Raw genomic sequence first — 15,256 nt, 5'->3', positions numbered from 1 at the left:
TGAGGCTGCACACCCCCAGTTTGGCATTGGCGTTGAAGCTGGCAGCGAGAGCAGGTCTCCGGGGGTGGCCCTGCTGCAGCTCCCTGGGCTTTCCCAGTGTCCCTACTCCCAGCTCTGGGAGAGGAAGGGGGGGCATGGTGTCACCCCCCTGTACCCACCGCTTCTCCCTCCCGCCCCAGCAGGAATCCCTCTTCGGGGGGGCCCTGAGCTTGCCACCACACCAGACTCCTCCTTTCTGTCACCGCTTTCGCAGTGTCTGCCTAGGTGGATAAAAACAGAGCTCTGTTTTCTGTAAAGCTGTCGATACTAAAAGGAATAGCTGGGTCAGTGTGGGCGTTGGGTGAGAACAGAGACTTACTCATACGGGGGGATGTTTTGTTACTTCAGATTTGAAAGCAAAATTTTGAGACAGATTTGTTCGCAAAGCGCCGTAAATAAATGGGCTGAGGAGGAGAGGAGAGGGCAGCGTGAGCGGGGGGAAGGCTTGGTGCCGTTTGCTCACCAGGGTCAGGTGAGGATGAAAAAAAGCAGCGTGAAGGAATCCAGCTCTGTCTGGGGGAGGCGAGCCCCACGCTGTGCATCGTGCCTGGGAAAAACACTCGGAGGGGAGCCAGGTTATAAAGTCTTTGGCTGAGGCACTGACCTGGACGTGGGAGAGGTGGTGGCCACGGCTCTTCGCAAGCACTGCCTGCTGCGGTGGGACCGGAGTACCCAAACCTGGGGCTGCGGGGCAGGGGCAGCACGGGGATGCTCTGGGCAGGGCTGGGACCAGTGAAGCAGGTTTGGATTGATGAGCACCCGATGCTCACCCCACACGGGTGTGCGTGCCCCCCGCAGCTCCCCATCCCAGCGTGACGGGTGCTGGGCTGGCAAAGAGGGTGCATCCCCACGGGGAGAAGCAGGTGAGCTGCTCGCCTTCCCCTGGGCTTTGTCGCATCAGGGCTTCGTCCCCTGGGGAAGCTGCGGTTTGTCTCTGCAGCCAAGAGAGCTCCCCTGGGGAGCGATGGAGGGACGGTGCTGCAGCCCCATCGCATCGCTGCCCCCAGCTCTGCCAGCTTCTGTGCTGGAGCTTTGAATAAGGCTTTTTTCTTTTCCCGCTTTTCACAGTGGAGATGCTCTGAAACGACAAGTGTTTTGGAAAGAGGAGGAAGTTGTCTGGAGCTCAGTTTATGAAGGTCTTAGTTTCCTCCTCCTCGGTAACTCCAACTGGTAAATAACAACACGGCCACCTCTGTGTGCCTGTCCTGATGTCGCCCGGTTCATCCTGACCTTTGCTTGACTTAAAAGAAGACATAGATGGCTGATTTCAACTAGAAGCTGAAGATGAGCCACCAAGATAAAGAGCAATGAGATAAGCATGTGAGAGTCTCTCTTGCTAGCTCGTTTTGAAAACGCTTCGAGCCTACCTGGAAACCAGGAGTGGTGGCACAGACAGCTCAATCCCACCCCCACCGTCTGGAGCCCGGTGGTGACTGTCAGTGCTTTTGGGTGACAATGACGAACAGAGGCTGCTCTGGCGTGCCAGTGCCTTGGCAGCGTGGGCACACGTGCTTCCCCACTGCATCCCGTCCTGCTGGAATTCTGAAGGGAAGTGGTTTGTGCCAATGGTTGGGTGTTGCTTTGGAGCTGAAGCTGCAGAATTCAACTGGAATTTAGATTTAATGTAACCTTTTAGCATCCTCGTCCAGCGCGTGATCCGTGTACGTATGTGCTATGACGTTAGCCACCCAGCTCTTCCCGCACAATCAAGGGACTGTACGTGTGACCTGCTGACTCTGAAGGAATATGTGAAAGATTCACCGCAACATTTTTAATTTTTAGTAGCTAGTAGGAAAATAAACCCTCTCTCCTCACCCCACCGTCTTATTTTTAGCAGCAAACTTCCTGCTAAGGAAAAAAAAATATAGATTTCTCACTATCGAGGGGATTGGTGTTGATCAAAAGTCTGGCTCTGCTCCAGGTAGATCATCAGCGTTTGCTGCTACCTGAGAGATGAATCACGAAGGTCTCTCTTTCCTAGTCTGTCAACGCCAGAAGCAGCTGCTGCTCTTGCGAGGGCAGAGGCGATGCCCGGCGAGCTGGTGGCACTTCACTGCCTTCCCACAGCGTTGATCAACCCCGGACAGCCCCAGGAGGACACAGTGTCCCCGGGGCGCTGGGGATGTGCGGGACAGGAAGGCACATTGTGCAATTGAGACTAGAGGAGCACGGAGCTGTTGTGCATCGTTGCTGGTTTGCCAGTGCCCTTAGTTTTCTGATGACAAGGGTTATGATGGAGGCTGGATGTTTCTCCATGCAGGGGCTATCAGTACTTGCAAGCCTTCTCTAGATCTAACCGAAGCTAACTGCAATCTTCTGTTGGCCAAGCAGGCTTTGACTTAGGTTGCGTTTCTGTCCTAGTTTGGTTTGTAATGCTAATGGTAAGGTGTACAATTTAGAAAAGCAAAATTTTCTGTGAAAAAAATCAGGTGATGGTTGTATTTTTCTAAGAATCGGGATCAGGCACATCAGAGGCTTGTCAGGATTTCCTGCTGTGGAGCTTGGGATGAGCCGCGCTGGCACGGCTAAATTGCTTAACGCTTAAAGACACCAGATTTGTAAAGGACCCGTTAGCACCAGGCTTGTCTGAACCCCTGGGGTCAGAGGGGTTCTGCTGAGGGCTTGCTGGAGCTGGCTGAACTGGCAGGCAGCGATGGCTGATGGTTTATCCCAGCTGTAAAAGGTGCCCAGGAACAAAACCTGCTTTTCGCTAACAGTAAGATGCTCTCCAGAAATTGTCCTGTTGGGTTATAACGGGTACACGGGAATCCTGCTCGAGGCTTTTGCAGCGCCTTTTCCAACCAGGAAAGGCAAAGCTGTTCCTCGCCGCTCTGAAAATCAGAGCGCCTCTGGCTGACCCAGCAGTGGGAAGCTGCGAGCAGGTTGTGGAGAGGGTGTGTGAGATGTGCCGATCGCAGCGGCTGGGCTCAGCGTTGCAAAAGGTTCAGGAAATGAAGTTTCAGCTCAGGGAAAAACAAACTTGGCATTACTGCCAGGAAAGGAACCTTGTAGTCCAGCTCCGCTGTCTGGAGCAGAGACGACTGTTTTGTTACTTCAGGGTGTGATGAAATGGTGGAGATACCCTGCCAAGAGGCAAAAGGCAACGGGTCACAGAAGGGAGAGGTGGAAGATGAGAACTGACTGGGTTAAATTGCTGAATTGCCATCCCTATCCAGCTGAGGTTTTCTCCCTGCAGTGTGGGCTGGAATCACCATCTCCTCTTCCATCAGAAAGCCCAGGGCAGTGCTCTGATTTAAGCATCTGAGGAGCTGGCATGGATGGGAACCAATTCAGCAAATTCCCTTCCTTCCTCTGCATCATCATCTAATAGCCCCAAGAGTGGGTCAGTGCATCTGTACCATATGCTTTCACAAATTAATAGATTGCCAGCTGGGATAGGACCCAAAAATGTCGTGGGGTTCGTGCATCTCCGCAGCATCACGTTGTCAGTCTGCTACTTCGTGCTCTGCAGGCGTCTGGTGGGGCCGAGTTTCGGTATCAGGAGCTGAATCCTCCCCAGAGCCTCAGGACAAAGCGATTTAGTGCAAAGGGGGAAGCAAGCGGCTGTTCCTGTTAGGTGGCTGCTCCTCCAGCCTGCCACGCGTCCCTGCGTGGCTGAGGGCAACCAGTCCTCAGTCATTGCGAAACCGCGCGCGCGGAGGAGCCGCGGGCAGGAGGTGCTGGGTCCTGGGCAGGCGCCGGGGGCTCGGCTGGCGGCACAGCCCAGCGCGGCGCATGGGAACGGAGCTTCGCCGAAACCAGGCGCCTTTCTGAGAACCAGCCCCGAGCATCTCCGCAGCCCCACACAACCCCCATCCACCAGCCGCAGGTGCGACCGGGGGAATCGCTCTGCTTTGCTTGTCCTGTAGCCCCGCTGATCGGTTCTGTTTGTAATTCACTTTCTGGTCTAAATAGTGTCTGCGGCAGCAGCAGAAGTGGTGTGATGCTTCCCTCCAGGTTCGTGTGCTGGGCTGAATGCCTTCCACCCGCCTCGGGATGCCCATCGCCACCGGCTGCGTGTGTAACCCGGTGGGTTTGGTGACAGGGAGCGCGGGGTGGAGCCGTGGGGCTGCTCGGCTCCAGCTGCCCATCGCTGTCCCGGTGCTGCGCCTGGAGAGGGAGGTGGGTGGCTCCTGAAGGCTGCACAGGGATGCAGGACCCTTACTGGTGAAGCAGGGTGGGAACGGCCAGGTACAGGGCCTGACCAGTGATCGGTGTGCTTGTTTGTTGTTAAGGGCTTTTTGGGGGGTTTAACCTGCACTTCTCGTTTCTCTTTGCCTTGCACCTTCCCGTGCTGTGGGAGAGGAGATGAGTTTGCGCTAGGAACCCGCAGAGCTCAGAAAAGGGCTAGGGCAAACTCTGCTGTGCAGTGTTAGAGGAGAGATGAAATGCTGATGTGGGGGTAGCTGGTGAGATCCTTCCTCCGGGCTTTTGCAGGGGACAAAGTGACAGTTGAACTGTGAACTCCTTGAAAGCAAGCGCACCCGCTCCGCAGCCTCCTGTGCGATCCCTGCGGGAGCCCCGCTTGCCTCCCCCACTGATGCCCAGACCCAAAAGGCTCCTGGCAGCGCTGAGAGCGGGGCAGGGCAGCCCCCGGCCACCCCACAGCGTGGGGCGAGATGCGTGTGGCCCTGCACGCCTCTCGCTATGAGACAGAGCCGCCGCTCCCCCCCTTACGGGTAAAGCCAGGGCACAGATGAATCGGCGTTGGGCTTGGATTTCACTTGCTGAAATACCGAAAGTGGAGCCCCACGGGGAGGGGTGGGATGTGCCGGGTCCCTGGGCTCGAAGGGATGCTCAGGGCCAGTGTCCTGCCCTCTGGCCGTGCCCTGGCAGGTCCACAGGACACTAGCCCCAGGAGATGGAGACGAGCCCTTCCCAGAAACAGGGCCCCCGAGCACTGAAAGCGCAGCTGCGGCGAGCGGGGTGTTGGCAGCATCGTGCTCCCGGCTTTAGTAAGCCCGTGCCCTCCTGCGCCCAGTATTAGTCAGGCTCTCGCCACCCAGGCGTAGCTGAGATAAGAAAGTGGCAGCCTGCGAAGCCGGGGCCGTGCCCGCTCCCCCCGGGGCCCGCTGCCCTGCTTTCGCTGCTCCACCTGACCTCTTTCACGACAAAAGCCCCGACCTCAGTCACGCGCTGCTGAAATCTGGGGCGCGGAGAGGCACGAGCTGCGTGGGGCTGAGTGGTACAGCCGGTTGAAATTAAATAACAAGCATTAACTGTAACCACAACCGAAATCAGGAGAGTTCTGAAAGCTTTTGTCATTTAAAAGTAGTTAAAACAGAGTTTACTTGTTTTGGTTTTGCCCATTTAGTGCTTAAGGTCCCTCGCAGCACTAAAAGCCTGGTCCCTGGTCTTCATGGCACCCCGGGAGGCTGAAGGGTCCCAGAGTAAGTGCTTGTCTTCCTCGTGCCAAGACACATATTTTTGTCCTGTTACAGCAACGAGGCCAGTAGGGTTTTGCTCCTCACACCCAGCCCACAAGAGGAGACGTGTGTCTGCCCCGCTGTGTTCAGGGACACTGCCACTGGTTCAGCTGGGATCAGCTCATCTGCCCTCCTGTGTTGGCCAACCGGACATAATGAGGAAATGTAATTGCTTTCTTGACAGCAAGTACATACTGTGCAGTACCAGGGTGCTCGTGGCTTTCAGGGAAGTTTCTAAAGAGAAAAAAGAAAAAGCAGAAGAAACAGCTCCTGCAGGCAACAGATGCTCTTGTGTGTTGCCACTCTTGGCATGTTCCTTGTTTGAAGTGCCACTGGTGCCTCGAAGGCAGTGGCACTGAGCGGCGGGGCGTGCTGGGAGGCAGAAATGGGATTTTTGTGCTGTGTTGGCTGCATTATAACGGGCTGGATTGGCCACGCTGTTCCCGGCAGGTTTGTTTCTGGCCTCATGGTGATGCTCTGCTCTTCAGGAGCAGTGCAGCCATACCGCGGGAACTGAAGGGCTGATAATCCTCCTCCTCTGTATTTAGACCAAATCTTCAATGCTTTTCCTCTTGGGTTTAATATTTAAACATTTTGGGTTTTCTTTTTTTTCTTTAACCCAAAAAGTGGTTTCACCACACGCAGCCTGCACCAGATGGAAATCCGTGCAGCACTGGCATCGCCCGGTCGAGACGCAGCGTTTGGCCCGGTGTGGAGCTGAGCCTTGCTGGGTGAGTGACTCAGGCTCCCAGGTACCGCGGCTGCTGATCAGGCAGTGGGCTGAGTTCTCAGGAAGAAAATACCCAGCAAGGAAACCATTTGCTTATGTGGGATAAAAACCCAGCAAACCACCGCGTCTGATCGCTGCGACAGTCTGTGCTGTTACTGTAACACCCAGAGCGACACCGAGATCGGCAGGAACTACATCAGCACTAAGTGATGGGGACACCGTGCCGGGGCACGCATCCTCCCGGGGTGGCAGCTTTGGGGGTTGCAGGAGAAGCAGAGGGCTGCACACAGAAGAGATGTGCAGGGGAGCACTGTCCCATGCTGCTTCGACCAGCTTTGACGGTGTGCACAGAGCTCCCACGGTGATGGCATCATGGTACTCTATTAAAAGACAGTTTGTCGTCTTTTTTCGCCCAAACGCTGATGTTTTTGGCACCTATTAGCTGATGTTGGGACCCGAGGGGGTCTGCAGAGCTGCTGCCCACACCCAACGCGTGCAGTGGGCATCGGGTCAGGGCACAGGCTGGCGAGACGCTGCGAGCAGGGCAATGCTGGTGCTGTGATTCTAGTTTGAATCCCATGGATGACCTGTAATGGTGCCTTGGGCATCTCAGCTCTGCATGCTGCCCTTTGGGGTTTTGTTTTTGGTTTTTTTTCCCCCTTTTTTTGCCTTTTTTTAAGCAGTTCATCCTGGCAGAGAGGGATTGTTGTGGCCAGGGCTGGCCTGGCAATGGGAAAAAGGCTGCCTGAGGACACAGCCAGAAATGAATCATGGCGATTACTCCTCTGCTGGAAAGGTCATTTCTCCACGGCAGATGCTGCCTTTGGTTGCCCAGATGGCTTCTGCTGGGATTTCCAGAGCACCCTTCCTAAAACTCCTTGGAGATGATGCACATGTTTAGTCAGAGGTGCGTTTGCGTGCTTTTGCCCCCTCCGAGCTGCGTCACCACGCAAACATCCCCGTGCTTTGTTGACAAGCGGCGCAGACTGTGCATGTGCTTTGCGTGGCCATGTAGCACTAAATGTTCCCTGGCTCTCGTTCCTCTCTCCCTCCAGCGAACCCATGCCCTGGCTGGGAGCCCTGCAGTCCCTCCAGCTTCCCAGCCCGGTTTTGGGGGAGTGGAGCTGCATCTCCCCGCCGTGCCCAGCTCCTCTCCCGCGCTGGTGCCCCCACAAGCAGGCAGCCGTCCCATCCAGGTTGCTGACTTGCTCTGCTTCCATTCGCTTCTGAATCAAATGACTCCTGTAGCATCAGGTAACTGGAAACCTTCGTCCTCCATGCAGCGAGGCATCCCATCTGCTTCCTTCCTGTGGTTACCCTAACCAGCGTGACTGAGCTTTACTGAAAAACTCCCCACAGCTGAGCTGACGCTGCCCTTTTCTCCACGCAGGGCAGAGCCCAGGCACTGGTTTCACTCACAAGGGTCCTTGGGCTCTTGCCTCGGGCTGGTGACATGGGCTGCCAATAAACCCCTGGAGTCTGCTGGACGGGCAGGTAAAAGGCTCAGAGCAGTGAAAACGAAAGAGGCTCGAAAGTGAAACAGAAACGTGGCCAGGTGGGTCCCCGCCAGCAGCCGCCCCGGGCTGTCGGTGTGAGCTGGAGTTTGGCAATGGTCGCGCTGGTGAATTCTGGGTTTATTAGTAACAGAGCTTTAAATTCCCACGTGCAGCCTGCTCGGTTTTGTTGGGGGTTCAGCTGCTGTGCGTATGGATCCATGTGCATGGATACCTAATCCCCAGCCCAAGGAAAAGCAAGCAGTCCTGTTGGGAATTTATACTGGTCTAATTTTTAACTCGGATCTGTTATCTGATCTAGGATCAAGGCCTCATCCTGGCTGAGAACAAATGTGAAGTTAAAAACAACTCGGTAGATAAACGGAGGCAGCGGTGCTGTGTCCTGTAAGTCAGGGGAAGGGGGGAGCAGGGATGTTAAAGCCCTGGTGATTATTGATGACATTGAGGCACATAACCAGTTATTTACCTGTAAATGCTGCTCTGAAAAGGGCAATGGCTGGAACACTTGCCGGAGTTAGAGGCTGCAGAGGCTGGAGTGACCCATGGAGTACCCTGGGTCCAGTGTTTCTCTACTGGAAGGAATCACTGGCAGGTATTTTGTTCCAGAAAATTTTGTCAGAAATTTGCATTTATATGTGAGGACCTTGGGTCTTCTCACTTCCCTGGCCATTAATGCATGCAACACATCCTTGGTCGTCCTCCTCACCTCAATCCGTGCCCGCTGGGCTCTTCCCCAGCACAGTGATTCTGGACACAGCATCTATGCACTGGTGCTGGTTTACAGCATTGTTAACAGCTTGGAAGAACAGAACAGAGGCTTTATTCATTAGGAGGTCTTTATTAGCAAAAATAAAAGATTTCTTTTCATACAGATAAACATGCGAAAGTTCACGTGGTGACGGAAGCCGCGGCCAAGGCACGGTGCCCCTGCCAGCACAGACACCGATGCTCTTGGCTCTGGGGCCGTCCTCGCTTCTCCTACAACACTGAAGTCGAGGCTTTTGGTGGAAAAACAAGTACAGAATTGGCTCAACAGGAGCTTTATGTGTCCTGGTAAGAAGCTTAAATTAAATTTTACAGTGTTTGGCTCCCACGCTGCCCTTGAGCTGATGCCACCTGGTTGCTTCCAGGGGAAGGAGCGACCCACAGAGCAGCATTCCTGCTTTGGGGCTGCCCTTGCTCCGGGATAACCAGTTCACGTGTGGGCAGGCTGCCAGCAGGAATGCCCTTCTGTCACCATAAAGGTAAAAATAGAATAAACCCGGTATAAATAGCTTCTCTTCAGTGGTAACTTACAAAGCAAGCAACAAAATGACAGTGTGTCATCACACTGGTGCCCTAATACTTCTAAATATTAGAAGCAAATGCCTCTGGGTTATGGCATTTTCCTCTGACTCGGTGTCCTGTAGCACTCATAGGGGCAAGGAGGAAGGGGAGCCCAGAAAGCAGCAGCTCTTGGGGGCACCGGAGCTGCGCTGGCTGCAGCCTTCCCCCACGGCACGCGTCCGCGGCGGCTCCTCGTGCGCGGGGTTAGAGAGAACAACCCGAGTGCTGCGTGCAGCTTTAGGAATTTGAATGCAAATTACTCAAGCCACCTTAAAATGGTGGTTAATTAAATATCCTCTAACTTCTAAAAGAAAAAAAATAGAAAACAACAACAGAACAGTGAGTAAAACCCAATCAAAGACTGGAAAATAGTAAGATGATCTTTCGAAAGTGCAGAGTGGCTGAGCCAGCAGCTCTGGGAGTCTGTCGCTGACAACATTTAAGTCAAGTTCTATTAGAACCAAACATTTCATTCCTACTACTATTTTTTTTTTCTTTAACCTGAACTAATATATAGGCTGAAGTCTAGAGGTGGGGTTAGCTGATCTGTTGCTGTGGCATGATCGCACGTTGTTCACAGGGGTGCAGGTCCTCCTCCTTCCCCTCCACATTGCTTTCCAAGCACAGGAGAAAAAAAAAAAGCCCTTTGTTCCATTTATAGTTATTTTGCTCAGTGCAAGGCCATGGAATAATTTCGAATATCTCAATGCCTAATTCCAGCTGCAGAACCAGAGGCAGTGACGTGGTTATGCATAAAAACATTTGATTGCATAAATAAATAGAGGGATAGAACATGAGGAGAGAGCTCGTTTGCTTAGAATTAAACTTTGCTGAACTCAGAGCTGGAATTGCTCCTGATCAGGCGACTGTGCTCAGTGAAATTGCACTCAGGGTAAGCTCTGCTCATTACCTGCTCCCCAGAAGAACGCTGCTTTGGGTGTTTTGAAGCTATGAATAGAATAGCACTGTCATAAACAGTATCAAAATATTGAACAATAAATAGTATTTTACAAACTCATCGCGCTTTTCTTCAAAACATTTTGTAAACACAAACACTGAGGTATTAGAAGTAATAAATATTAAATCCAGTTGTTAAAAAAATAACTTTTAAATACTAAACTGGAAGTTATTGACCTGCAATTCTTGACTTGAACCCTAAGATAACTTAATCTCTCGTGTGCTCTTGCAGCCTGAAGTGATTTCTGAAAAAAACATCAGGATTTTGGGCGGAAGACGCAGACCCGTGGCCATTTTCACTTCCTTCTCTTCATCAGCAAGTACTCTTCGATGTAGTTGATGAAAATGTCGAACTCGCCCATGGCCTTGTAGATCCCGTTCTCGTTCATCTGCGGGTGAAAGCCAAGTCTGGTTAAGTCTGAATGTGATGGTCTGTGTGATGTACAACCACCAGACACATTCTCCTTCCACCGACACCTCCAGCTTCTCTGCCCAACCCCTCTGGGGAACCCGCCGGCTGCTCCTTCGAGCATCGCTCTCTGGGTATCTCTGCCTTAGGTATTTATGTAATTAAAGGCTTTTTTGGGTTCTGTTCTCTGTCCGAAGGTGAAGCCGGCAGTGATTTCCACGGGGGGTTCCTCCCAGTCCCACCGCAGCCGCGTGAGCGGGGCCCTTACCTTATCGAACGTCTCCTTAATGTGCTTTATGGCTTTGCTGCTCTTCTCGCACGTGAAGAATCTGTGCTGCAAAGAGACGAGAGCAACAGCTTCAACCACACGGGTTTCCTTCCCGGGGCGCGTGGCGGCGGCTCTCCCCTCCCTCTGCCCCTCGTCACTGCTGCCAGTCTCCACCTTCCCCTTCCCCACGCGTGGCCGTGGGCTCTCCGGGGCAGCGACTGCGGCTGCTTCGCACCGGGCACTGACGAAATGAGCACGGCACGACCCGGGCACGGCGTGACCCGAGCACGGACCCCGAGCCCTGTCCCAGCCCCAGGCACCCCGCGGAGCTCTCTGCCCAGGGCAGGGCTCTCCCCATCTGACTCAGCCATGGGGTCATGGCCGCACCAGGCACGGTTTCAGGAGGCATCGTCGCAGAGCCACGCTGCTCCGGCGCCCGGGTAAGGGATGGACCTTCCGCCCTCCCTCCCCTTATCTCTTTGGCCAGGCTCCGTTGGGCAGAGCTGGCTGTAAATAAGTGCTGCTCCTGAGCAGAATCATCGTTATTTAACTGATGAAAGCCTGGGGAGCCGGGGCTAGGAGAAACCCCGTCCTTACGGGGTCTGCCTGCCTGGAGCCCTGCTCCTCCGCACCATCCTGCCACCCATGCTCCTGCCCCCGGCTCCTGGGGAGACCCAGCACCCGCTCCCCACCCTACTGCTGCTTTGGGACTAGCCCTGCCTCACCGGAGCACTGATTTCATCCCCCCGTGACACTGAGCCCCACTCACACAGCGCTTCATCGTTGCCTTCAGGCTCAGCAGCAGGTTGCCCAGGTCGCCCATGCTCTGCTGGTGGTGTGAGCTGGTCCTCATGGCGCTGGGCAGGACCTCCTCTGTGTAGAACCGCATCATCTCCGACACCGACTGGCAGCCGAAGGTCCCCTGGGGCGAGAGGAGGTAACTGCGTTGGGGCTGGCCACCGGCACCGCGTGCGTGGGTGTTTTTATAAACCAGCATCGCGGGGGTGGTCGGGGCGTTCGCGGCGTGTCGGCACCGCTCGCTGCGGCTGCGACGGGGGGAGCTCTGTGTCAGCCCTGCGCAGACACACGTGGTGCTGCTCGGCTGGGGAACTGTCCTTGTCTGACATCGAAAATGCCCCAATTACAACCTGCTTCCTTGCTTACAACACGCCGGCCGAGGGATAAGGGACTTAGATAAGAATTATAATTCTTACCTTAAATTCATCCAGCAGTTCGGAGCTGAGCAACTGGATGCTAAGTTCATCATCTTTTGATTGCTGCAGAAGGATGCAAGGGAAAGAGGAGCTTTACTGAGGCAGCCAACACTATCTTTCCCTTTGCCCTGCCAAATGATCATTTTCCTTGTTTGCGTTTATGGTCTCAGTGAAGTGAAGGCCAGGAGCGCCCAGCACGCTGGTGTGCATGGCACGGTGACACCAGGTACAGGGGTCACCCGTTCTTTAGTCCATAACCTTGCAGTGCAACTGCCGTTAGGTCGAGACAGCAGGATAATGAAATCACCAACTTCACTACCACCGATTTCGTTAATCGATGTGTCAGAGGGCTGATGCAACCAGCTCTGCAGAGAGGTGTCAAGGGCACGGCAGCTCCTGGGAGCTGCGTGTCCACCCCAGCCCATCCGCCCCGGGCTCTCCAGGGCCAGGAGGGTTTAATCCCGCAGGTTTTGTTATCTCTGTGGGTCTCCAGCCAACGGGGAAAAAGGGATCTGCAGAGGGGTCTGTTCTGGTGGGACCTCTCTTGCACTGTCAGCTCTGGAAGACCAGAGAGCTGCGGTGGGGTGGGCTGGCATCACCCAAAGCGTCACCCCATGTCACCAAGGTACCAAAGCTTTCCTGCGAGGTTAAAAATATCCCTTCCCAACATTAACTGGGAGATTGACAGCAAGCTGTAAGTCTAAAGTCTTGACTGTGTTCATTTGATAATAAATACAAGCCATGACGTTAGCCTGAGATTTAATCTGGAGAATTATCTTGCTTTATTACTAAAACACACTGACATTAACTAAAATAGTAACACAGATGCGACCAGTCACCTCTGCTGGTACTGCTGCCGTGACAAATCATAGAATCATAGAATGGTTTGGGTTGGAAGGGACCTTAAAGATCATCTAGTTCCAACCCCCCAAGTGCTCTGAGTATTTCTTGTGCTGCTTTCTCAGCGACCCAGAGGCAAAGCAATGACTTTTTACAGGCACCACAGCAAGTGCTAGTTACTGTGGCGTTTCTCCAGTCATAAAATACCATGTTCAGGCTTTTGTGGTTCTTTCAAAGAAAAAGTCTGTAGCACAAGTTTTCCCTTTTCATCTAGCATTGACTTTGGCGAGGCTGGACCTCGTTGCCCTGAAGAAGGGACTATTTCCTTCCTGTTAATTCAGTGAATAATTTGGTCTGCAACATTTTGTGGGAGGCCTGGCTAGTAAGGTTCACAAATATTCACTGTGAAATCTCCTGAGTTCGTTATAACTAAAACTAGGAACAAAACCCTTGCGTGCTGTCTCTCAGCAAGCAACGAAACTGAACTTCTCAGCCCGTAACGCAACACACGACCAAATCATTTCTGCCGGGAGGAAGCTCTCTTCCCCCTCATCCAAATCACTGAACTTTGCAAAAAAAACCAAAGCAAACTGAGAAGGAGGAGAGAGCAGTAGAGTTATACTTACAAAATAATCCTTGATTTCCTCAAACTTGACCCTCAGCTCTTTGAGCTTGGCGGGCAGGAGCTGCGGGAAGTGGAGGCAGGTGGGCTCGGGGGCCGAGCCGTGGGCCGGCGGGGTGCTGGTGGCCAGGAGCAGCAGGAGCAGTGCTGGCCAGGTGGGCATGCTGCACAGAGGGACCGCTTGCCTCTCGGGCCGGCTCTCGGCTGAATTTCACAGGAGGGCAAAAAGCAGATCTGCAGCCTTCACCTTGATGGAGCCCCTAATTTATACTCTCAAAACATCGCTCAATTTCCTCTCCCCATTTCCTGGCGAGCAATATTGGGGTTTTAAGTCATTCATTAAAACCAAATGTCACTTGAGTTTCCCGTCAACTTGGGTTTCCTGTTCTCTTGACCCCCCTCCCCTCCTCACACCCCATCAAATCTTTTGTGCTTAGACTCTGCATTTTTTTTTTACATTGCTTGCTTCTTGTAAATTTAAATGTGGCTAAAGAGGAAAGCTGCAGATACAAAGCGAAGAAGAAAAGGTGCTGTGTGAGGTTACTTCTGCATTCTCACAGTTACCTTTTATTGTCGATGAATGCCCTATTGTTAGGGAGGGAAAAACCATTTCTATTTTTAAACCTCTGTGTCAAACCTACACTTAGGATCCCCAGCACCACGCAGCACTGCTTTGAATGAACCTACACAAATACAGTGTCTCCTCCTTTAGCGTTCTAATGCTATCCTGCAAATACACATAATAATCTTAAATTTCAAATTTTTTTTTCAGTTAATGCATGTCTGCTGAAGTCGGTGTGAATTTTCACTGCCTCCAGCAAGCTCAAAGACTACAGTCCCAAACCGCAGCCGGTGGTGTGTGTGTGAACGCCAGCAGGATTCACTCCGGGATGTGCCGGGATGCGGCGGAGGAGCCCGGTCCAGCTGGGGTGCGTGGTTCTCGTGTCCCTTGGGGCTGTTTTAACACTGGTGTGTGGTGTTCAAGTGCATGAGCAGGTCATGAATACTCATGTTTCTGGCTCTTTGATACTATTTCGTTTCCTAGAAATGGACGCTAACCCCATCCCAGTGCTGGCTGGACGAACTGGGTGTATTGTGTTAACTGAGACTTATTGTCCCAGCTCTGATAAAATGACCATTTCAGAGCTGAGATAACTCCTCTGACGTCTCTCTCGTTTTCCGCTTTCCTCTCTTTCATGTTCTCTTTCTATATATATATATTTGTACTCATCCCCCACCCTTGCTTCCTTGTGATAAAGGTTTCACTGACCAGTTTCGGAATCTGTTATCCAAGAAAGAGAAAGTGGAGAAGAATTTGGCCTTTCTGAAATCAGAATGTTTTCTTTGAAAGCTCCCGTGTTATTTTGAAATAGAGTGTTGTTCCCAGCCTGCCTCCAATACGTTGCTTTGGGCAAATCATTTTGATTCTAATTTCCTTCACTGTGCTGAACTCCTGTTAATTTGGATTCGCAAACCTCTGTGGAGGAACTTGTTGCAAAAAAAAAAATGCTGAAATAATGCAAAGTATTTTTTGTTACTGCATGTTTAGATTTTTTTTAAATTTTATTTTTAGGAGCAAAAGGGGGGAATGTTTTGTGTACGTATGTATGAGTAAGAGTAAAGGGGATGAAACATTAGTAATGGAAGGGTTTGAGGAGGAGACAATGTGGGATTTTGTGTTCTGATTTGTTTTCCTTTTGTTGTTGTTGTTGCCTCTTCCAGAGGCGATGAGGAAGCCTGCTCCCGCTGAATCACTGCAGGCACACTAGTTTATCTGAATCACAGCGTGTGTCATGTCTTTGGTGACCCATTTTTCTTCCCCTGCTCTAACGCAGCCCTGCGGTTTCTCCACTTGACCGCCAGCAGAAGCGATGAGAAAGGAGAAGAGCGAGCAGCAGTGGATGGCTCAGA

At 52.6% G+C, this 15,256-nt stretch overlaps 1 protein-coding gene across 1 annotated transcript; it reads right to left on the bottom strand.

Moving 5' to 3' along the window:
- Positions 1–10,288: 10,288 nt before the first annotated feature.
- Positions 10,289–13,508, bottom strand: IL10 (interleukin 10). The gene is made up of 5 exons (XM_068419518.1): positions 13,350–13,508; positions 11,884–11,946; positions 11,439–11,591; positions 10,670–10,735; positions 10,289–10,381 (listed from the first exon to the last, which is right to left on the bottom strand). The coding sequence occupies exons 1-5, from the start codon at positions 13,506–13,508 to the stop codon at positions 10,289–10,291; spliced, it is 534 nt and encodes a 177-aa protein (XP_068275619.1).
- Positions 13,509–15,256: the final 1,748 nt, after the last annotated feature.

The sequence above is a fragment of the Nyctibius grandis genome, chromosome 27 (assembly GCF_013368605.1).
Source record: "Nyctibius grandis isolate bNycGra1 chromosome 27, bNycGra1.pri, whole genome shotgun sequence".
Taxonomy (NCBI): domain Eukaryota; kingdom Metazoa; phylum Chordata; class Aves; order Nyctibiiformes; family Nyctibiidae; genus Nyctibius; species Nyctibius grandis.
This window is presented reverse-complemented; position numbering and strand designations above follow the sequence as displayed.

Excerpts from the sequence above, each read along its gene's own strand:
- IL10 (XM_068419518.1), bottom strand. The coding sequence starts at position 13,508 with ATGCCCACCTGGCCAGCACTGCTCCTGCTGCTCCTGGCCACCAGCACC. Across the intron at positions 11,592-11,883 it reads AACTGCTGGATGAATTTAAG|GGGACCTTCGGCTGCCAGTC; the intron begins GTAAGAATTATA and ends CTCTCGCCCCAG. Across the intron at positions 10,736-11,438 it reads AGGCAACGATGAAGCGCTGT|CACAGATTCTTCACGTGCGA; the intron begins GTGAGTGGGGCT and ends GTCTCTTTGCAG.